The 23,871-nt window shown below is 39.3% G+C and overlaps 1 protein-coding gene across 1 annotated transcript in view; it reads left to right on the top strand.

The window, feature by feature from the left end:
• DMD (dystrophin) overlaps positions 1-23,871 on the top strand; it is a 147,636-nt gene that overhangs the window by 61,029 nt on the left and 62,736 nt on the right. The window contains 2 exon segments of the mRNA NM_001132294.2: positions 2,315-2,472; positions 22,865-23,031. Of these exon segments, the coding sequence (NP_001125766.1) occupies positions 2,315-2,472; positions 22,865-23,031 (325 nt within the window).

The following is a 23,871-nucleotide window of genomic DNA, read 5'->3' as shown; positions in this document are numbered from 1 at the left end:
AATTGCAGGCATTTAAGTAGAGAATGAGGATTAGCTTTTCCAGTCCAAGTATTATTTTACATTACATTGACTGTGTCTGAATAAAACACATGTTCCTCGGGGATAAAGTCTGATTTTCTAACCTCTTTCTGTAAGTCGGAAAAATAAGTGTGAAGATTTAATCCCTGCACTTGTCTAGTCTTTGGGTTCTTATTTAAAGAATACTATGTGACATTCATGTTCAAGAAACATTGTTTATTTTATAATCATCTTACTGCAAGTTGTACTGACACATCCAGTTCCGTGACGTGACTAACATTTTATTATTTGAGAGACAGATAGCTTGCTGTTTCTTAAAGGGTAGATACATACCACCCTACAGAATTTCCTTTTGATTACGCATTGGGTTCTTCTGCTTAAAAATTGTAAAATCAAATTAAAAGCCAATGCTAGAGGAGTGACGGTTCAGATGACCAAGTGACCATCCATTCATATTGTGAAAGGCTGCACTTGGTTTTCCCCTTGAAATGCTTATAAGCAATCTTTTCAGTAGGAATATTAAACAAATCCAGCCTAGCTTGTCTTTTCTCTCTTCCCCTAAGGCCTAGCCACACATGTGAGGAGATGTGCTAAGCTTCAGGACAGGCAGGAGATAAAAGCCACTCTGTCTCCTACGGATCATTTCTCCTTCAGGAGCAAGCCACAAAATACACAAACCATTTTGGCTCTCACTTTTATGTAGTTTCCACTTGAGTTTTCTCATCCTCAGAACCAGAGAAAAATAACTGAACAGCTTTTGTTAACCATTTTAAAATGTATTTTGGATGAGATGGGATATCTGTGTGCTTTTCTCCTTTAAATATTGTAGTTACTTATTATAGGTTAGGTTTTAATCTACCATATATATGGTATAGTAACAGCACATTGTAAGTATAGTATTAAATTGAATAATTGAGGAAGCTTTGAGCTGGTGTTTCAAATAACTACTAAGAGGGAACATGTTTTTAGGTTGGTGAAACAAAAATATTAAATTCAAAATGAGATGTTTGAAAGTAACTCATAACTTTGAAAATAAACATCTAGGTATGTATATCGGAGAGAAGATAAAAAGCTGTGCGTACAATCTCAATTTTTAGTGCCATCTTAAGTATCTTGTTAAAACATTTAATTTCCTAGAGTTTAAAGTGTGCTTATGGGTACAGAAAGCTTTCTTGGATTTACTTTTTTTGAGGGGCAACTTCTAGGTGAATATAAGGTATGATTAAAATTTTATATCTGAGAACAAAACATAACATTGCAAGCATTCAGTATGTTCATTCATTCTGTTACATATATTGGGTACCTACTATCCACCGGGTACTGCCATTCTACTCTAGATACTTCTGGCACACAACTGACCAAGGTACGGTTCTTTCCCTCAAAGGGATATAATTCTCCTGCCAAAAAAGATAGTCACATATTAAATCAATGCCAGCATAACATGATATGAGCTATTAATTAGAAATATACAGCCAGGCGCAGTAGCTCACACCTGCAATCCCAGCACTTAGGGAGGCCAAGGTAGGCGGATCACTTGAGGTCAGGAGTTCAAGACCAGCCTGGCCATCATGGTGAAACCCCAGCCTGGCCAACATGGTGAAACCCGTCTCTACTAAAAATACAAAAATTAGCTGGGTGTGATGGCATGTGCCTGTAATCCCAGCTACTCAGGAGGCTGAGGCAGGAGAATGGCTTGAACCCGGGAGGCAGAGGTTGCGGTGAGCAGATATCGTGCCACTGCACTCCAGCCTGGGCGACAGAGCAAGACTCTGTCTCAAAAAACAACAACAACAACAACAACAACAACAAACTATGCACAGTATCCTGTGGGAACACATACATGATAGACTAGAAGCTCAGTGATCTTATGACTCCATAAAGAAGTCCCAAGTGTGGTACATTTTTGAATCTCTGGTGTCCAAAGAGGGTGGTGCTTTGGGCCAGTTATATGTCTCTTAATGCTAAAACACTTATTTTTTGATGTAGTTACATCCTATATATAATAATTCCCAAGGATTATGTTCTGGCTTAGAAGAAATTTAAGTGTCGAGGGTACATGTAAGCTTGCGCTTCTTGCAGTGACATAGTTTATGTAAAAGTTATCACACTTCATATATATACAGTGATCATTAACTTGATTCATAAAAATAATAAATATCCAGATTAGCACAAATTAGAAGTAACCCCACTCTGTGGAAATATTGGCTCCTCTCGAGAATTGCTACTAGGATTGAGTTGGACGTCAGGTTCTGCTGGCATCCTGTTTGACTGTTGCAATTTTCGTCTTCCTTTGTAGACCTTTTCAAGCAAGTGGCAAGTTCAACAGGATTTTGTGACCAGCGCAGGCTGGGCCTCCTTCTGCATGATTCTATCCAAATTCCAAGACAATTGGGTGAAGTTGCATCCTTTGGGGGCAGTAACATTGAGCCAAGTGTCCGGAGCTGCTTCCAATTTGTAAGTTATTCACCTTCTAGGTTACATATGTATTCTTTCACATTTTAGAAATTAATTAAAAAACCCACAGAGTTTCAGTTTCTCATATTAGCTCTTCAGTAGGCAGTAGGTATGGGATCTGGGATATTTGGAACCTCTGTAGTAAGCAGCTTCTGGAACTCTAGGTTTTAGGAAAGAAGACAGTGCTGAGGAAGGAAAAGAAATCTCCATCTGCAGCAGGGACCCCACAGTTATTGAGGTGCTGGAGGGGAAGAAGTTCAGCAAGGGAGGAAATAAGTCTCTAGCCACAGAAATCCTATGTATATAAGAAAATGGCCTTTGTAGGCGAGTCTCTTAGTCTCTGAGTCCTTTCTCTAATTCTATCATTATAGCCTCCTTTCAGTGGCTGTTGGTAAATTGTTAGCACAGCTATCCTTTTTTTAAAACTTTCCTTTGTACCTTTGACATTCCCCTATTATTCCAAAGTCTAGAGGTGTATACTCTCTGCTAATGTCCATCACTAACTGAACACACTGTTGTCCATTCTCTTTCCTATCCTGTCCCATTGCTTTTTCTCTGTCGTAGTCAGTGCCCCAGAAACACCCTCTTCTTCCCAAATGCCTGATCACTCCACCGATAGACATTCATGTTGTTCTAATTTTTTTCTCTTTCTTTTTTTTTTTTTTCTTTTTTGAGTTGGAGTCTCGCTCTGTCACCTAGGCTTGAGTGCAGTGGTGAGATCTCTGCTCACTGCAACCTCCACCTCCCAGGTTCAAGTGATTCCCCTTCCTCAGCCTCCTGAGTAGCTGGGATTACAGGCGCCCACCACCACCCCAAGCTAATTTTTGTATTTTTAGTAGAGACAGGGTTTCACCAGGTTGGCCAGGCTGGTCTCAAACTCCTGACCCCAGGTGATCCACCTGCCTCGAACTCCCCAAGTGCTCGGATTACAGGTGTGAGCCACCGTGCCTGGCCTCTAATTTTTATTAGGTAGATAGTTCTATAATGAACATCCTTATCATTTAGCTTTTATCTTTGAAGCTTTCTTTATAGGATTAATTCTCAGGCGTGTGATTGCCAGACAAAATAATATAAACATTTGTTGTGGCCTTTCTTCAAAAGTTGTTCTAATTGTAACGCTATCAGTATTGAAGGAGTAAGATACTTTCGGTATCACATTATTCACAGTGTTCTTATGTTTTTGTTTTTGTTTTTTTTCAAGTGCTAAGAGCTGTTTTTCTTATGTAGGGTTTCTCAATCCATTCTAATTCTATTAACGATGGCTGAGATTTACAAAATGGAACTAGCTGTAGAACTAACTGGGTTATATCTGAAGTCTTTGACCACAGACTAGGATGAAACTATAGAAGGTTTCCTGGGCAGAACACTGTGAATAGTTAGGTGTTTAAAGCAGTTTGAGTATTTATTTCATAGTTAGTTGGACACTTTTACCGGATGCACACATAAGTTCATTTATGTAAAGTGGGATATACTGTTTGAATTATTTTGCCAAAATTATGGCAAATTAGTTGTAAATGTAAAATACATGTGGAGAAATAAATATCTTTTCCTCCTCATACCCAAACCTTCCAAAATGCAGATAGATGATCAATCCAGTCAATCATCAAAATGTAGACACAAGTAACTTCCATACAATGAATATTAATGGCCACAGGCAATCTAGATTCATTTTGATTTCTTAAAATCCAGTTATAAAACAACTTGCCATAAACGTGAGTTATTTCCTAATCTTTTGGTTGTGTGTGTGTTTTTTGTTTTGTTTTGTTTTGAGATGGAGTCTCCCTCTGTCGCCCAGGCTGGAGTGCAATGGCGCGATCTCGGCTCACTGCAACCTCCGCCTCCCTGGTTCAAGCAATTGTCGTGCCTCAGCCTCCCGAGTAGCTGGGATTACAGGGTGCCTGCCACCATGCCTGGCTAATTTTTTGTAGACACAGGGTTTCACCATGTTGGCCAGGCTGAGCTCAAACTCCTGATCTCAAGCAGTCCACCTGCCTCGGCCTCCCAAAGTGCTGGGATTACAGGTCCTAATCATTTTTCCCCTTTAGTCAAGTCTCAGTTACTTTTTGAGTTCTAGTGAAACACACACACGTGTTCATATATAGGGATATATAAACATATGTGTGTGTATTGTGACTTGGGTTAAAGGTAAGGCTCAGTGATGGTCCCTGCTGCAAAGTAAACTAGGCTGTATTCAGGGCCAGCTGGATTCTTTGTTTTCTCGCCCGAGTACTGACTCATCAGGAAGCCACCACCATCCTCACTGCAGCCTCTGGCCCTCTTGGATTTGGTTGTCAGGATAAGCGGTGGCCAAACAGAAGCTCTGCTTTCCCTGGGCTGCCCCCCTTCTCAGGAGACCAACCTATTCCATTTCTGCCTGCTGCATCCTTTTGCTGGATAACCTCCTACTCCCCTAAGCCCATGTCTCTGGTTTGGTTACATTTCTGTCTCTGTAATAACAACTCTGTATTCTCAGTCTCAAAGCTTTAAATTCAATCCATCCTTGCATATTTATTGAATGCCTCCTGGTTGGCCAGCCAGTCTCCAAGCTCTTTGAAATGTGAAATGTGTTTTGTTTTGTTTTCAGAAGGGGTCTAACTTCGTCACCCAGGCTGGAGTGCAGTGGCACGATCACAGCTCATTGCAGCCTCGACCTCTGGGCTCAAGTGATCCTCCCACCTCAGCCTCCTGAGTAGCTGGGACTACAGGCATGGACCACCACGCCTGGCAATTTTTTGGTGTGTGTGTGTGTGTGGGTGTGGGGGTGGGTGTGTGTGTGTGGGGGTGTGTGTGTGTGTGTGTGTGTGTGTAGACAGGGTCTCTCACCATGTTGCCTAGGCTGGTCTCGAGCTCTTGGGCTCAAGCTGTCCAGCCACCTCAGCCTCCCAAAATGCTGGGGGTACAGGCGTGAGCCACGGCATCCAGCCTTGAAATGTTTTCTATGAGACGGGGGGGGAAATCAGTCAAGACATGAATGGTGGTAACAGGTGGCTTTTGATTTTCTCTGTACTATTTTTATTTTCTGAGTTTTCTTCTTTGAACATTTATAATTAGAAAAAAAATTAGTAAAGTGCTGCCTCTTTTTTTAGGGAAAGAAACATGTTTTGTTTGATTGCTTTCCATTGCCATTCTTACATTGTTTCCAGGCCTTCTCATCATTGCACTGGCTTCCTAGCAAACCTCCACTTCACACTCCAGTCCTTTTCATTGGTCTTATTGCCCTCATACTAGTTTTAGAGAAAAGCATTTACCTTATGATGCCGTCCTTGAAAATGTCAGTATTTTTTTGTTGTCTACTGAACAAATCCTAATTCCTCTATTTAACTCTCAGACCTTTCCTAATCTGGTTTCATAACCACCCATAGTTTGCCTTCACTATCATGAAACAGCTTCTCCTTACCATTTGTACCTATTATGCTTATAAATAATATTGTTACCGTTGCTACTAACAAAACTTTGTTCACATGAATTCTCGCATTTAATCCTCACCAAGTCTTTGAGGGGAACAGAATAGTCAAGCTTTGGAGATTTTGCTTTTATTATTGTTTAAGTGGATGAATAATTTATCTGTGCCCTTAAAGTCCCTCAGCTGGTGGAAGGGTTTGATTCCTAGTCCAGTATGCCCACCGCCACATTGACTACCTCATTCCCAAATATGTAGTTTCTGATGCTTCTGCTCTCCAGCTTCCCGAGGCCAAACAACACCTACTTTTCCTGAGTCCTGGATAGAATAAGAAAAGGTATAACAAGACAGGGGACCTTGAAGGGGAAGAGGAATGAGTTTGAAGTGCTGGCAAATTGAGTATTTCTAATCAGATGCTAGTAAATTCCATATGTATGGTGAGGCTTACATTACTTAGATTTGGGGAGCCTCTCAGCGTTTTAGCAATTTGCAATCAGGTTGAATGGATCCATTGTAAATACTTAGGAATCCACGTCCTGGCCCTGGCATGCTTTTCCTCGGCCAGGTGCACTGGCAGTCACCTTGCCTTTCATTGTGCAACGTGCATAAAAATACAATGTTTGCTGTAGGGAAAGATAACAAGAGTGAAAATGTCCTCTGCCCTTTGTTTGAAGTATAGGACCTTGAGAATGAGGCTGGGCTGGCTCCTTCAGCAAGCTTGTGCTCAAAGGCTGCTATTTCTACCAGCCTGAGGTAAACGGTAATAAAGTACTTGTTTGTCCTACAAATGCATTCCTTGCATCGCAGATTTTATTTCCTTTGATTTATTGTCACCCACTGGAAACCTTACTTTGTTTCAAGTTGGTACAGTTAGAAAGGTACTGAATCTTCTGATTCAGACAAGGGCCCAGTAGTGGCAAGAAGAGAGGTACGTTTTTATGTGCCACACTCTCTGGATTATCTATTAAAGGTTTTCTCATATCCCTCCCCACTAACCACTTAGAAAAGGAAATCACCTATCAGGTCTAAATGAAAAATTTGGCTTATTTAAAAATCACTGTAGGTCTTCCAAGGAATTATCCATTAAGCCAGGAAATGAAGTCACATCCATGGATATGAAAAAGGAATAGTCACTATAAATTTATGGCTTTGACAGTGGTATCTTCGTAGACACTAAATGAGGCAACAGGATATGTTTCCACATTAATAGCATATTGCAGTCAACACATTTGCTGGGAAATTGACTCATTTTGGTCGTGATAGAAGTAAAGTTTTGCAACGAGTTTGTTTAAGAGATACAGCTGTAATTAATATATTGCCAGCTTGTTCCTTTCTCATATTCCATGGAAACAGCCCTGTTGAGAGATTAGATTGATTTTTATGACCTTAGTAAGGCCAAGCCTGCCCTGGCAGTGAGTCACATAGACTGCTTGAAGGAACCTTGAGGATTTTCTGTACCTCTCCTTTTTCAGATGAGAAAACAGGCCCACAGTGGCACAATGAATCTAGTCTACATCATGCAATTTGTATCATGTTATGGCTTCAACCAGTTCAGGGACTAGATTGAAATAACAGAGTGTTAATGTGTCAATGTGATCCCCTATATGAATTTTAGATTGTAATAGAATGAGATAGATAAATAAACACCCCTACTCCAAAACACATATATGCACACACACATCCTTATTGAAAATACTCTAATCCCAACATAGCTGTTTACTCTATCTTCAGACAAAACCAAATATCACTTTTAGGTGGGAAAACTTTATACAGTCATGTGCTGAAGAATGACGTTTTGGTCAATGACAGGCCATATATACTATGATGGTCCCATAAGATCGATGTAAGAAGAGAGTATAATGGAACTGAAAAATTCATATTACTTTGTGACATTGTAGCCATTGTAACATCATAGCACAAAGAATTATTTCACAAACCTGCACTGCCAGTCATTTAACAGGTAAAAAAGTATGTTTTAAAATATTTTTAATTATTATGGACACATAACAGTACTTATTTATGGGTTACGTGTGATATTTTGATACAAGCATACAATGTGTAGGGTAACACAGTCAGAGTAATTGGGGTGTCCATCATGTCCAACATTCATCATTTCTCTGTTAGGAACATTCCCATTCCACTCTTTTAGTTATTTTGAAATATACAGTAAATTATTGTTGCCATGCATGGTAGCCTGCACCTGTAGCACCAGCTTTTCAGGAGGCTGAGGTGGGAGGATCACTTGAGCCCAGGAGTTCAAGGCTGTAATGCACAACAATTGCACCTGTGAATAGTCACTACACTCCAACATGAACAGCATAGTGAGACCCTATCTGTAAAAAGATTTAAAAATATATTGATTACTATAGTGACCTTATTGTGCTACCAAACACTAGATCATATTTCTTCTTACTGTATGTTTGTACCCATTAACCATCCCTTCTTTATCTCCCGATCTTCACTACTTTTCCCAGACTCTGGTAGTCAAGATTTTACTCTATCTCCATGAGTTCAATGTTTTTTTTTAGCTCCCACACATGAATGAGAACATGGGATACTTGTCTTTCTGTGTGTGGCTAATCTCACTTAACATAATGTCTTCCGGTTCCATACATGTTGCTGCAGATAATGGGATTTCATTCTTTTATGGCTGAATAATATTCCGTTATGTGTTTATAGCACATTTTCTTTATGCATTCATCCACTGATAGGCGCTCAGGTTGATTGTATATTTTGGCTATTGTGAACAATGCTGCAGTGAACATGGGTGTGCAGATATCTTTTTGTGGTTTTGATTTTGTAGTATCTTCTTCAGTAAACATTTTAAGGACTTTATTGTTTAGATAGCATCAAGTATACCAACTTTATATTCAATATGCTTCACCTATGAGAGCTGGAGTGTCAAAATCTGTTTATTTTACATCTGTTTTCTGCCTCCTGTTGTATTTAGTATTCCAAATGAATAAGTTGCTTTTCCATCTATCTTCTGAATTTCCCTATTTGTATGACCAAAATGAATACCATCTATGCACAGTTGTTGTAATAATGTAGAATGATATGAAAATGAGAATAAATTACAGTCTCAACTGTTGAGAACAAGTATTTCTCTATGTTAGAAACATTCCCAATTCCACTCTTTTAGTTATTTTGAAATATACAATGTATTATTGTTGCCATGCATGGTGGCATGCCCCTGTAGTCCCAGCTACTCAGGAGACTGAGGTGGGAGGATCAGTAACACATAAATGATAAAGCATTCCAGAATATCTGGAATAGTGACTGGCAGAGTGGTTAAGTGCATAGGCTTTGAAGCCAAACTGTACCTGAGTCCAAATCTCAGATCTGCTGTTTGCTGGCTGTGTGACTGTGGACACATTTCTTAACCTTCCTGGCCCCTGAACTCTTGGAGGTGATTGTGAGGATTAAATGAACCAATAGAAGCAAACCACTTAAGAGCTGTGGTGGATACATAGAAGGTGCCCAGTGAATGTTAGCTATGATTATCTAAAGTGTGTTGTGGCATGAAAATATCCTGCCAATGTTAACAGTTGCTTTTATCTATAACAAAACATCATCTGTGGATTGCATTTTAGAGATTCTAGAGATTCTGTTTCTCCGCAAATGTTAAAATGCCATACCAGGAGACTTTTGGCTGGTTAGACAGCATTCCCCGGGTCAACCGATTCCTTTTTTTTTTTTTTTTTTTTGGAGACAGAGACTCGGCTGGAGTCCAGTGGTGCCATCTCGGTGCACTGCAACCTCCGCCTCCCGGGTTCAAGTGATTCTCCTGCCTCAGCCTCCCAAGCAGCTGGGACTACAGGCACGTGCCACCACACCCAGCTAATTTTTGTATTTTTAATAGAGACGAGGTTTCACCATGTTGGCCAGGATGGTCTCAATCTCTTGACCTTGTGATCTGCCCACCTCAGCCTCCCAAAGTGCTGGGATTACAGGCGTGAGCCATCGCACCTGGCCGGTTCCATTTTATTAATAGATTTTCCATCTTGAAAGGAACTCCTAAAAACCCTACTTCACTTAGGTTTCCTTTGGCTTTTTGTTTATTAATCAGACTGTAGGCCCTTCGGTTCATAGACATTCTTTTTCCACCCCTTTTGGACGGATGAATACTCACTAGTAACTAGGAAATTAGTAAGAGTTACTACAATTCGGTATTTATAAAGAGGTGGCCTTTCCCAGAATTGAAGGTAGACCCTAATAGTCCAATCAGCCTTCCATAGAGATAGCTGGCTGCCATGAAAAGCTGAGAGATATCACCGACCTCTTACTGGGCCTGCTCATGAACAGTTAGTTAAAATTCCTGCAATTTTCAGAAAAGACCCTTATCAGAGTATTATCAGTATTGTCTTAAGTTTAATATTGGTTTCCAGTTGTTATTTTTAAAAATTATAAGCTACCGTGGGTTAAGCTTTATGATGATCTGTTTAAGTGGTTTGTTTGATTAACTTCTCTATTGGAGTAATGGATGTTTTCTTCACCAGAATTTTGAAGATAGGTTTGTGTTGTAGTTGAAACCTGTTTTATTTATACACTTACTGCTAAGGAAAAGCACATGTCATTTTGTTTTCCATCTTCATCCTTCTAAAGTAGCACTTCATTGTTATGACCAAATCTTTTTTTCTTCCTTCCTTCCTCTCACCCTGTCTTTTCCTTCCTTCCTTCCTTCCTTCCCGCCCTCCCTCCCGCCTCTCTTCCCTTCCTCTCCTCTCCTTTCCTTTCTTTCTTTCTTTTATCTTTTCTTTCATTCTCTCTCTCTCCCTCCCTCCCTCTCTCTCTCCCCTTCTCCTTCCCTCCTTCCTTCCTTTCTTCCTTCCATTTCTATCACCCCTAAAATTCCCTCATGCTTTATCATCTCACTAAGTCCCAATCTCTGGAAACCACAGCTCTGTTTTCTGTTCCTATAATTTTGCCTTTTCCTGAACTGGATTTTAAAGGATTGTAGGAGGCAGTAGTGGAAGAGCTATAACTTTATATCTTGTTCTTTTACATAATGCACCCTGATCTACACTTTGGAAAGTCTATTCCATGGTACCTATAGACAGATATATGTGCTTTAATGTATATGTGAAACTTCTAATTTAACTTTCCTGTTAAATTAGAACTCTGTAGCATAAATTAATACTGTTGAGTAAACTTAGGGATTTGCATAGATTTAAAATTGTGCATATGTTCCCTGGGGCCATGGTGTTAATTGGTTTATTAGTCAGGTGGAGTGGAGAGCCTGAGGTCAGGACAGTTGTCCTTGAACGTGGAAATGAAGAGCGGATAATCACCATGTGTTATTGTTTGGGCTGATTTTATCTTTAATGGGTGATTCAGAGTCCTGATTAATATTTGGAGCAGTGACTGCTGGCCTCCTACCTGCTCATTATCTTTAGAACTTTAAATGAAATGCTTGATTTCTACCCAAGATGGTAGTTATGGGAAGCCTTTTACTTCTTCTTGTCTCACAAAGACAACTCTTGACCTCTCAATCCTTAAACAAAAAATTCTGCACATGTGGGGACTCTTAAACTCATTTTCATGGCTGGAGGTTCACATTTAGGGATCTAGGAAAAGCACATCTAGGCAGAGTAGATGAGGAGATGCTTTAAGAACCATGACAAGGACAGGAAGGAAATCAATTTTGCGTTAGGTTTGTATTTTTAGAGAAAACGAACCCTGGGGAACTTTTCACACTCATTACTATTGACATTAATACCATTGTCCTGTCCCTTTCACACTCATTACTATTGACATTAATACCATTGTCCTGTCCCTTTCACACTCATTACTATTGACATTAATACCATTGTCCTGTCCCTTTCACACTCATTACTATTGACATGAATACCATTGTCCTGTCCCTTTCACACTCATTACTATTGACATTAATACCATTGTCCTGTCCCTTTCACACTCATTACTATTGACATTAATACCATTGTCCTGTCCCTTTCACAGTTACTAAAATGACTCTTGCCCACCCTCCTGCCTTGCCTGCAACCCCTTCCCATGAAGGAGTGACTTGGGAGAAATAACGGTTTCCAACCAATGTTGTATTTTGGAAACGTTTCAAGCACAAAGAAGAGTTGAAAGGATAGTCTAAAGAACACTCATCTGTGTCATACATCTGTTCAATCCATGGTTGCTTTTCACTCTGCTTACCTCTTCCACCCTCTCAGCTCTGTTTATGTATGTGTCTGTCTGTGTACATAACACACAAACACATTTTCCCCCATGCCATTTAAAAGTAAAGGAGCATCACAACATAAACCCCTAAACACTTCACCATACACCATTTTCTTAAAGGATGACATTCTCTAACATAACTGCAATGCTATCATTACACACAAATGTAACAGCAATCCAGTAATACCCTCTGATATGCAGTCCACACTGAAATTTCCCCAGTGCCCCAGAATTGTTCCTTATAGCCACTTTTTTCTTCCAGCATCTAGTCAAGGTTTTTGTCTGTCATGTTTCTGTACCTTCATTTAGTTTTGAACAGTCTCCCAGCATTTTTTTTTCCTTTCATGACATTGACTTTTTTGGTAGGGGGACAGAGTCTCGCTCTGTCACCCAGGCTGGAGTGCAGTGGCGCGATCTCGGCTCACTGCAACCTCTCTGCCTCCCGAGTTCATGTGACTCTCCACCTCAGCCTCACGAGTAGCTGGGATTACAGGCATGCACCACCACACCCGGCTGATTTTTGTATTTTTAGTAGAGACGGGGTTTCACCATGTTGGCCAGGCTGGTCTTGAACTCCTGACCTCAGGTGATCCACCTGCCTTGGCCTCCCAAAGTACTGGAATTACAGGTATGAGCCACCACGCCGGGCTGACGTTGACATTTTTGAAGAGTTCGGACCAGTTCTCTTGAAGAATGTCCCATACTCTGGGCTTTTCTGGTGGTTTCCTTGTGATTAGATTAATGTTAACATTTTTTGGCCAAAAGACGATAAGATGATGCTCTGTACCTACCACTGTATCACAATCTGGAGGAACAAAATGTTATTTTGTTCCTATTGGTATCACTAAGAATGTTAAGGTGGTGTCTACCAGATACTTTCCTTGTAAAATATCCTTTTCCCTTTGTAATTAGAAAGTAATTTTTTGATATTTGACATATTATAATATCCATTCCTTAACCTTTTACTCTATGGTTTTAGCATTTATGGATGATCCTTGTCTAATTCAGTTATAACATTGGTGGTTGCATAACAGTGGTTTTCTAATTCTACCGTACTTTCTGCACATATTAGACCATTTTCTTATGTAAAGAAGAGCTTCTACCTCTCCCCCGTCTATTCGTGAATATCACTGTGGACATCCAAGGTGGTTCTGAGTGTACAAAGAATGATATCTCTCTGTAATGAACTGCCATTGGATACTATGTTTGTCTTGGAATTGTTTAAAATGGCAGTGTATAGAATTGAAAGTCCTTTCTCCAGAGAGCAACATAAACATATGTCTAATAAATACATTTCCATATGAACCAACTCTTCTATGGGAACAACACATTGACATAATTAAAACATGTAACATGAAAACTGTGCTGAATTGAGAAGCCCATAGAGTTTTGTTTCTTTTTTTCTTTTTTGCCACTTCAATATATATGGACCCGCACCTGTCAGTCCAGGTAGCTCATACATGCCGTAGCATCTAATGGTACGAGGGACATGTAATGCTGAAAAGAAGGGGGAAAGGAGGTGATCAGATGAGATATAAGTATGCATTTATCAGTGTTGTGGGGTATTCACCTGCACCTTCCATTGGCTCTCGCAGCCATGTTATCAGCATAGAATTCAGTTGAAGATTTATATTCACCTGGACATTGTCCTAAGTGGGCGTTGCTTACTTGGCTATCAGACTCAAGTACTTTCAAACAAATTAAAGATTCAAAAGATTTTAGGGATCACCCTGCTTTTTCCCATAGGAAATCACTTCTGTCCTGTCTTTTTAAGACTATTTTAAGCATATATTTAAGTATTAAAATCATAGATAATCTTAAGCTGTTTCCTTAACCTCTTTGGGCCTTTTCTTATCTGTAACATAAAGTTAAAACAGGTTATCTCAAAAGTTACTTATCCCTAAGTTTCTTTGATTCTATGCTAAATGTTATAAAGGCCGAAAGGGAAATGGATTATTGTACTTATTTCAAAGCTTGGCCATGATCAGCGAAGTCTTACCTGATCTTCTGGGTAACAACTCTTGTAACAGAGCTATAAGATTTAGAAAACAGTCTTGTACATAGAGTGTGGCATTTCACATGAGACCAACTGTTCTCTGAATGGAAACACACACTAAGAGCAAGATGTGAAAAACCATTGTGTACAACCTCATATAAATGATCCCTTGTGTCCCTACACTATAGTTTCCTCAGTAACTCAAAGGTAAAACCCAAGTATCTTGTGTCTAAGAGGATCAAAATGTCACCTTCCTTCTGTTTTATTTGTTACGTGCAGGTTTTGTATAGTTTTATAGAGTTTTTTTTTATCACTCATTTGATTTTCATAAAAATTGGGATTGTTTGGAAGAAGAGTCATTAATATTCTTTACAACTTGTTCTTGTTCCTCCTTTTATGTTCTTTGCTGGTGCAGACTTCTCTCTTATGTAAAATATTCCACTGATGCCCTTGGTAGATTTAGAGGTTGTTAAAGAAATTGTAACAACAGATCAGGGAACAGTCAGGGACTGCCTGTCCTATACTGTCTGACCCTGACTAACCATTTTCCTTGTAGTTTTAAATCTTTGTGTACAGACTGTAATTCAAAAAACAGTTTTTATAAATTTAAATTCAGCAAATCTTTCCAAATGCTAAGGCTTTTTATAATGAGGGCTAGAAAAGTTGAGTTGTCAGCTATTAATGCCAATACCTATTAACAATGGCAATGACATTGAAATGATTTTTTGGATTTATGAAGGGAACATGTTACTAATGAAAATAGCAAATGAAAATGGCCACTGTATTAGTCCGTTTTCATGCTGCTGATAAAGACATACCTGTGACTGGGCAATTTACAAAAGAGAGAGGGTCATTGGACTTACAGTTTCACATGGCTGGGGAGGCCTCACAATCATGGCAGAAGGCAAGGAGGAGCAGGTCACAACTTACGTGGATGGTAGCAGGCAAAAAAAGAGCTTGTGCAGAGAAACTCCCATTTTAAAAACCATCAGATAGCGTGAGACTCATTCACTATCACGAGAACGGCGCAGGAAAGACCAAGCCCCATAAGTCGATCACCTCCCACCAGGCTCCTCCCATGACATGTGGGAATTGTGGGAGTTATAATTCAAGATGAGATTTGGGTGGGGACACAGCCAAACCATATCAGCCACAAAGGAGAGATCACCCTTTTTAAAAATCTGTGGTTTGCCCACAATGTTTTCCATAAATTTACCTTTTTCTGTCAATAAAAATGTTTAGAAATTCTATTTATGGATATGTATGTATTTAATATTTGCATATTTAGTTCTTATTTTTTCTCTAAATGGTTATGACCTGTACTAAGTAAAATCAAAACACACACACACACACACACACACACACACACACACACACACACACACACACATTGTACTAGCAGACCTGCTTTACCTTGCTTGGGATAATTATTTGCCATGATTAAATAAATAAATTTCTGCAACTGTTTATCCTGGAATACACTGCATAGAGTTGTCAGTTTGAGAAGCAACTTGATTTCAAATCTGAGTCTACAATTTTAGCATGTTTCCTTGTGACTTCTAGTTTGGGGCTTTTAATTTCCCTTTTGCTCTCTCTACGCTCAGTTTATGAACCAGTGTGGCATTTCGGCAGTTGAATAGGCCTATGGTAGCCTCCCAATTTCTGTGTTGTAGAGGATAGTTGCCGGCTTATTAAATGCCCTGCAGGACTCTCAGGGAAGTCTGTTGTTCAGTGAATAGTGATGAATCAATGTTGATTTCTTAGTTTTGACAAGTGAACCATATGGTTATATAAGATGTTAACACTGGGGCAGGGTTTCTCAACCTTGGTGCTACTGATGCTTTGGCCCGAATCATTCCAGTTCTTTGTTGTGGGAAGCTGCCCTGTGTACTGCTGGATGTTTTGCAGAATCCTGGCCTCTATCTACTAAATGCTAGTAGCACCCCCTCCCCCCGCCCAGTTGTGACAACCAAAAATGTCTCCCGTAAAAGATACCAGGATGAAATCACTTTTTGTCAGTCCCAAACTAACTAGAGCCAGGACAGCATGAAAGGAGGAGGGTTCGTGGTTACATGCCTGAGATAAAGACTGTCTCAAGGACTTTCTAAAATCTCCCCACAAGAAATTCCTCTGTTAGGACTGCAGCAGTGCACATAATATGCTCTCAAAAGAACATCTGCCCAGTAATGGCATCTCCACTAATAAACTGACACCAGTTCTGGCGTTGAGCATCTGAAACGAACTATGTTTCCAAGCAGTTTATGTAAACTTCTGCTTTTACCAATAAAAGTTTCCCTCTACAGTCTCCTCTTCAGATGCATCTTGGGTTGTAATCCTCATTTCTAATTCCAAAATAAATTCAACATATTTGGAGATGTTTTTCTCTGATGTTTTTTGGTCGGCACTCCAAACATTGTTATATTTCCTCTGGGGTACGGCATCATTTCCGTTTGAGAACCACTGACCTAGAGAAAAGCTATCTGCCTGTGCAGTTCCTTTCAAGGGCCCCAAGTGTGAAGTTTGTGTGTACGTATATTTTAAGCCAGATCATTCTGTACATACCTTCTAAGTCCAGATGACGTCTGTTAGCCTTTTATGTGTGATACCATCACATAGAAACCAACACAAGGACATTTACTTTAATCTATAAAGTAAATTTTGGACAGTTTGAGAAAGTAACTTATTTTGTCTTCTACTCTTTACAAAATCTTTATAAGTGTATGTTTTTGCTCTTCAGGATGACTAGGCAGGTTTTTAAAATTCTGACTTCATACAGATTTTATAATCTTCCTTTTATTTCTTGCGATCATATTGCAGTGAATTCCCACCCACTGTTCAATTCAGCAGATTTTAACAGAGACTCCAGAAGTATAGTTCCTGTCTTTAATTAATCTGCAATTTAGGAAAGAAATTGAGGAGGTATCGTTATGTATTGTTTCCAGGATGGTGGTTTCTTGTTATCTGAGAATTACTGGGCACAGTCTCTGGCCCAATGTTTACTTGTCTATATAGAGTTGACCCTTGAAAAACATAGGTTTGAACTGTGTGGGTCCACTTATAAGTGGATTGTTTTCAACCAAATGCATATCAGAAATACAGTATTCAAGAGATGTGAAACCTGCGGATAGGGGTTCAGCTGGGCCTACTGTGGGACTTGCGTATGGGTGGATTTTGCTGTATCTCAACAGCCCCGTGGGAGCGGGGCTGCGGGGGGCCAGGAAGCAACCCCTAGCATATACTGAGGGATGACTGTACTAATTATTGTAGTTTATTAAGTATTCACATGGTTTTCACAAACCTCACAATTGAAATGCCAATTGCCTTCTCCTAAAAATACAACATATATGTTTATGGTAGCTGGGATGCAGGGCTTGCTGAGAAATACTTAATTGCATTTCTTCTGTAGCCATGAATTAATTTTATTACCTTGAGAGAAAAATGAATATTCAGGTGGACCTCCTGGCAGGCAGTTGGTCCATCAGTGTCCAAGGATTTATGGAAAGAAAGCACAACATCAAAGAAATCCAAAAGTTACTCGGAACCCCAGCAACTCTCCTACCTCCAAACTTGCCATGTAATGCCCTTTGAACTTATTATACTGATAGTTAAATCCCTTTGCTAGAAATTCTAGATATTGAGAATTCTTTAACTGTGTGTATACCTTGTTATATTTGTATAAAGGTGATATTTGTATGAAGCCACCCTCCAGTGTGCTGTGACAGAGCAGTAGTAATGACAACTGATTCCTTCCCCTAGCTTTTATGTTATGGATGGTTTCTGGCAGGTGAGGACCAACAGAAAAAGAGGAGAAACCCAACATAATTCCAAACTGTGACTATCATAATGGAAGGAGCTGTGATAGCTTTGCTTTTTGTGTGTGCATGACATAGAAGGGGAAAATGGAGTTATTGCCAAAACAACAGCAAAAGCAAAACAAAGCCAACAAACAAAACAACCCAGGGCTAAATGACCTTTCCAAGAGATTTTGCTTGCATGGCTTGAAACTGGTGTTTAGAGATGAGGACAAGGTCACCCTTGATACTGAGAGGGGATTATATCTGAGACTTACATGTATCTCAACAAATAATGGTACTTACAAAGATTATCTCAGTCCAATGAATTCCATCATACTTATCTTTTGACCTTAATAACTTCCTGCTATTCCAATCTATCCCTATATATTTTTTTCTGGAATGATCGAAATGTAATTTTAGCTGGGTTTAATTCTAGTTCTGTTAGGTCTTTACAGAAGCTTGCCTGGCTTTTAATTCTTTCCTTATTTATTGCCAGACAAAAGGAGAGGGAATATACCACTAGGATACAGAATAGTTTGTCATAAAAATGAAAGATTGAAACAGAATGAGAATGTGAATCCCTGTACCTTGTCTTCAGTGTTGTCAGTTGGCATAGGTGAGCAGTTTTAAAAGAGCCAACATGATGGATCTTGCATCTTAGGGGCTAGAAAGAAATTCGAGAATGTTCAACCTTTAAAGCACAGAAGAATCTATAGTATTTTGAAAGAGTAGAACATTCTACAGCCTCCCTTGGTAATTCACACTAATGCTTTAACAACTTTCAGCATCAGGAAATTCTTCCGTATGAGCTACAGCCTAAATTCTTCATGCTGCTTAAGTCTGTTTCTTCTTGTTCTGTCCTTACTGGAGAGATCGAACAGCTGGTCACAGGCCCCTATGCGAGAGCCATTCACATAATTGAAAACTGTTATTAAATCGCCCCTTCAGAAGTCACTCTTGCTTGTTCTCTCTCTCTTTCTCTCTCTCTCTGAGAATCTGAGAAGATTCCAGAGCTGATTAACATGTTTCTTTACTGATGACCTTCTCAGCTTTTAATATGTTAACGTGCACTAAGAATTTTAAGAGGCAGATATAATGTGCAATGTTTCTTTAATTAATTTGACCTTCTCATGAAGCATTTTGCTGGACGATTGATCTGCTGGACATACTGGGAAACACTGACTCAGAGATTTTAGTTGAGTGGGAACCCTATGTGAGCCTACGGTACAGAACAAAAGAAAGTAATCCAGTTACACTGTCCGGAGAAATAGAGGTACATTCTCAGCAATCATATTTGAAGAATAGTTTTCTAAATGACAATGGCAAACTAAGCCATGTCATGTGAAGAAGAAGTAAAAAGAATAGGAATGAAGAGGCATGGACAGACAAGACAGCTCTGGTAAAATATTTAAAGGGCTGTTCAAAGACCAAGAACTTCTGGGTTGCTGGTCAGATGGATAATAATAATGACAATAACAATAGCAAACATGATTCTTGCTATGTGTGAGACACGGTTCCAATTGCCTTTCATTTGTTGACTCATGTAATCGTAAAATAACTCTATGAAGTAGGCACTATTAATATTTCCACTTTGTAGCAGAGAAACATTAAGACACAGAGAGTTAAAGTTATTTTCCTAAGGTCACACAGCCAGTGAGTGGTGAACTCCAGTGGTTTAACTCTGGAACTTCTATATGCTGTGCTGATGGATTTCAGCTCAATGTGATGCAGCACTTTTGACAGGGGTATCTGGACATAGGTGTTCAAGATCACCTTCTAAGGATGTTTCCTAGCTCTCTCACATGGGTGGTGTAGTGGCTGTAAGCACACACTGGCATGGGTAAGTTTGGACTCGATGAATCCTGAAAGTCTTACGGCTCTGTGGTGCCATGCCAAAAGGATGAGTTGACTTGCATGATCTTTTTCATTTTTAGATTCCATAAATCTTTATAAACACTTTTTTCCACAAAGTACCTCTGTGATGGAACTCTACACAGAGAAAAGTGCTCAGCAACAGCTTTGTAAAATTTAACTTTTAAGTTCAGGGGTACCTGTGTAAGTTTCTTATGAGGTAAACTTGTGTCATGGGGATTTGTTGTACAGATTATTTTGTCACGCCAGTATTAAGCCTAATACCCATTATTTTCCTGATCTTCTCCCTCCTCCCCCCCTCCATCCTCTGATAAGCCACAGTGTGTGCTTTTCCCCTCTATCTGCCCATGTGTTCTCATCATTTAACTCCCACTTATAAGTGAAAACATGCAATACTTGGTTTTCTGTTCCTGCATTAGTTTGCTAAGGATAATGGCCTCTAGCTCCATCCATGTTCCTGCAAAGAACATGATCTCATTCTTTTTTCTGGCTCCATAGTATTCCAGGGTGTATATGTACCACATTTTCTTTATTCAGTCTACCATTGGTGGGCATTTAGATTGATTCTAGGTCTTTGGTAAACAGTAGCATTTGATCAGAAGTTTGAACTGATACCATTTTGCAGCTAGGAAATCCAAAGTTAAACAGTTTATTATAGTGTTGCTAAATTTAGAAATAGGGGTAATGACTGGAGTACTGTTGAGGTGATCAGTGTTATAAGCCAAATGACCTGTCAGTCTAAACCCTCCTGTCTTTCTATCTGAAATGTGGATATGTCCTTTATTAGCAAACCACATTATAAGAGAAGCAACTTGGGTTTGCAGCTCAAATACCCATTACTTGTGTGATACTAAGTATTCCCATGTCATATATTCAACTGAAATTGGCTGTGGAATAAGTAATGCTTCTTGGTTCTTGGCAAAAGCAAATGAAAATCATCTCTGGAGAAAGCACTTTTTATTCTAGGCTCAAACTTTTATTTATCTCTAGAAAATATTTGTAAGGTCAATTTAGTATGTAGTAAAAAAAAAAAAAAAAAACATATTAAGCACACAAGAAATCAAGGTGGAAAAAGAAAGAAATCAAGGTGAATGAGAACCAGAAGAAATAGCAAGCCGTAGAAGCAGACCTACGATAACATCATATTCCAGAATTATTAGACAGATTATTTTCTTAATTATGTTTATGCAGTTAGAAAAATAAAAAACAACATTGAAAAATATCTACAGGGAACCACAAACCTGAGAAGTTACCTTAAAAATGACCCAGTAGTATTTCTAGATATCAAAAGTACAATAATCAAAATTTAAAACTTTATGGGTTTACAGCAGACTGCCAAGAGAAATGGATACCCAGATAGTAAGGCAGAAGGGATTAATAAGAATGAAGCACAGAAGGATGTTTTAAAAAGATGTGGGGCAGAGAGGGGGGAACTAGGAAAGTCCTGTTCAGAGAAATATAGATGGACGAAGTCTAACATTTATCTAACAGAGTTCTGAAAGTAGAATAGAGAGGGAATGGAGAAGAGGCACTATTTGTTGAGAGAATGACTGAGAAGATTCCAGAGCTGATTAAAGACTCTAAATCACAGGTTTAAGAAGTCCAGTGAATCCTAAGCAGTCTAAATCAAATCCTAGAAACAGCACAAGATAGAAAAAGGATAGATTATCTTTAAAGGAGCAACAGTCATCTTTACTATTGACTTCTCAGCAGCAACACAGATAGACGAAAGTGGGGTAATATTTCAGTATTCAAAAACAAAATAAAAATGAGACCCCAAAACCATTCAATCAAACATTTTATTGATTGAATAAATAAATCAATCAAACAGGCCAGGCGCAGTGGCTCACGCCTGTTACCCCAGCACTAATGGGAGGCCGAGGCGGGCGGATCATTTTAAGTCAGGAGTTCGAGACCTGCCTAGTCAACATGGTGAAACCCCATCTCTACTAAAAATACAAAAAGTAGCCAGGTGGGGTGGCGTGTGCCCATAGTCCCAGGTACTTGGGAGGCTGGGGCATGAGAATCGCTTGAACCCAGGAGGCGGAGATTGCAGTGAGCCGAGATCACGCCACTGCACTCCACCCTGGGCAATAGAGATAGACTCAGTCTCAAAAAAAAAAAATTATATTTAATGAAGATCACTATCAGGAATATGGATTTTTAAAAAAAAAAAAAAAGAAAGGAGGTATTTTCAGACAAACGAAGGTTGAGAAATGCACCACCAACAGCTAAAGGAAATTCTAAGGGACATATTTCAGGCAGAACCAATCCCAGATGGAAGATTTGAGATGAAAGAAAGCAATGAAGAGCAAAAAAGTAGTCAATATATGGGTCAGTCTATCTAACAATATAAAAAATTAAAACAATCCTATAGGGTTGAAAAAAACAAGGTATAATTAAAATTCATGAATATAGTAACATATAAATCAAATGATGGTATTTTGAGATTGTTGAGATCATTGTCCTGTCTGGGATGAATGGTATTTCTTACATTTAGACTTTGAAAAGAGAGAGAAATAGAGAGGCAGACAGAATCAACAGGGCATCATGAAAACAGCGCTAAGCCAAGGGGTTTGGATTCTATTATCAGCTCTGCTGCTAGCTGTATGGCCTTTGAAAAGCTACTTTTCTGGTCTACAAAATCAGTTTGCTTGTCTATTAGATGAGGCTTTGGAAACAGATGATTTTTAAAGCCCCTCATTATGATTCTGTGAGAAACAGATTCTCTAGAAGAAAAAAATCAATTGTCCCCCTCCTTTGAAATTTTATCAGTAAACACCTGCATTTCACTTCTGGCTAACTTTTTATGTATCAGTTCAAAAATTAAAGCTAAATATAGTCTCGCTCAGGTGTGTAGTTTGCTTACCTTTCTCGTTTGTTGGTTTTGTTTTCTTTTGTGGTCATCTAGTAGCCAAAAAGAGTAATGGCAGTTTACCAAAGCCTTAGGAGTAGGTAGCTCTTTGGATATTAGGGAGCATTTGCAGAAACAAGCTGTGAAAAGCCAGCCTAGCTTTGCAACCATTGTTCTTTCTTTTTTTATTTAGCTTATTAATCGAACTGATATACACCTCCTTTGCCATCTTGCCTTCTTTCCTTTCATCCTTTTGCCCTCCTTCTCTCTCCCTCCTGTCTTTGCAGGCTAATAATAAGCCAGAGATCGAAGCGGCCCTCTTCCTAGACTGGATGAGACTGGAACCCCAGTCCATGGTGTGGCTGCCCGTCCTGCACAGAGTGGCTGCTGCAGAAACTGCCAAGCATCAGGCCAAATGTAACATCTGCAAGGAGTGTCCAATCATTGGATTCAGGTATTAGGAGCAAAAAAAAAAAAAAATGTCATTTTTTTCTCATAATTTTTCACCTTTTTATGACTTGATCTTTTATCTCCTGTGCCAGCTGCTGTTAGTTCGTCCCCTCTCCAAAGTGGGAGAGAAGGTGATTGGGCTGGAACATTGATCATTCCTGTCACCCTCCTGATCGCTAGGTTATTTTGGTGGATCTCACTTATTAGGCTGGTGTCCCTTCCCACCTTCACTCTTCAGCTCTTCAGAGCCACATTTTTGGTTAAGCGGGCCAAAGTGCGTGTCTTCATGGAGGTATCACAGATGAACTGTACCTCCTTCCTGGAACCAAAACATTTTTACCATCTTTCCTTTTTCACGGTCTTTCCTGTTTATAGAAACTTCCCAAGAATCAGTTATAAAACTGAGAGATGATTCTATTCTGGGAGGAACCATAATAGTAGCTCAGTCTCACATTCACTTTACACCATTTTTTTTCCTCCCTTAAGTAACAAGAATTGTTTTCAGCATCTTAGAACTTGCTTCTTTATCTGTGAATCTGATTACATTCTTTGTATAGTATCCCAATGAACTTCTAAAGGAATAATAAGTATGCAAGTAAATGGAAGATTCACAAAGCAGCTAAAAAACAACCAGTCCTTATACATTCATAAGTGAAAGAGATAGGAAACGTAGCAGGTTATTCTGATAGTCTTAAAATATCATGGAAAACAAGGCTAAATAAATCTTTAGCCCTGCTGACCTGTTTGGGGAGACAGGATTTTTTAAAATGAATTAATCTCACTTAACATTAATCCTAAATCCTAATTCTGAAACTGTGATGTCCTTAAATGTGTGAATCAACAT

This window comes from Pongo abelii, chromosome X, assembly GCF_028885655.2.
Source record: "Pongo abelii isolate AG06213 chromosome X, NHGRI_mPonAbe1-v2.0_pri, whole genome shotgun sequence".
In the NCBI taxonomy this organism is placed as follows: Eukaryota; Metazoa; Chordata; class Mammalia; order Primates; family Hominidae; genus Pongo; species Pongo abelii.
This window is presented reverse-complemented; position numbering and strand designations above follow the sequence as displayed.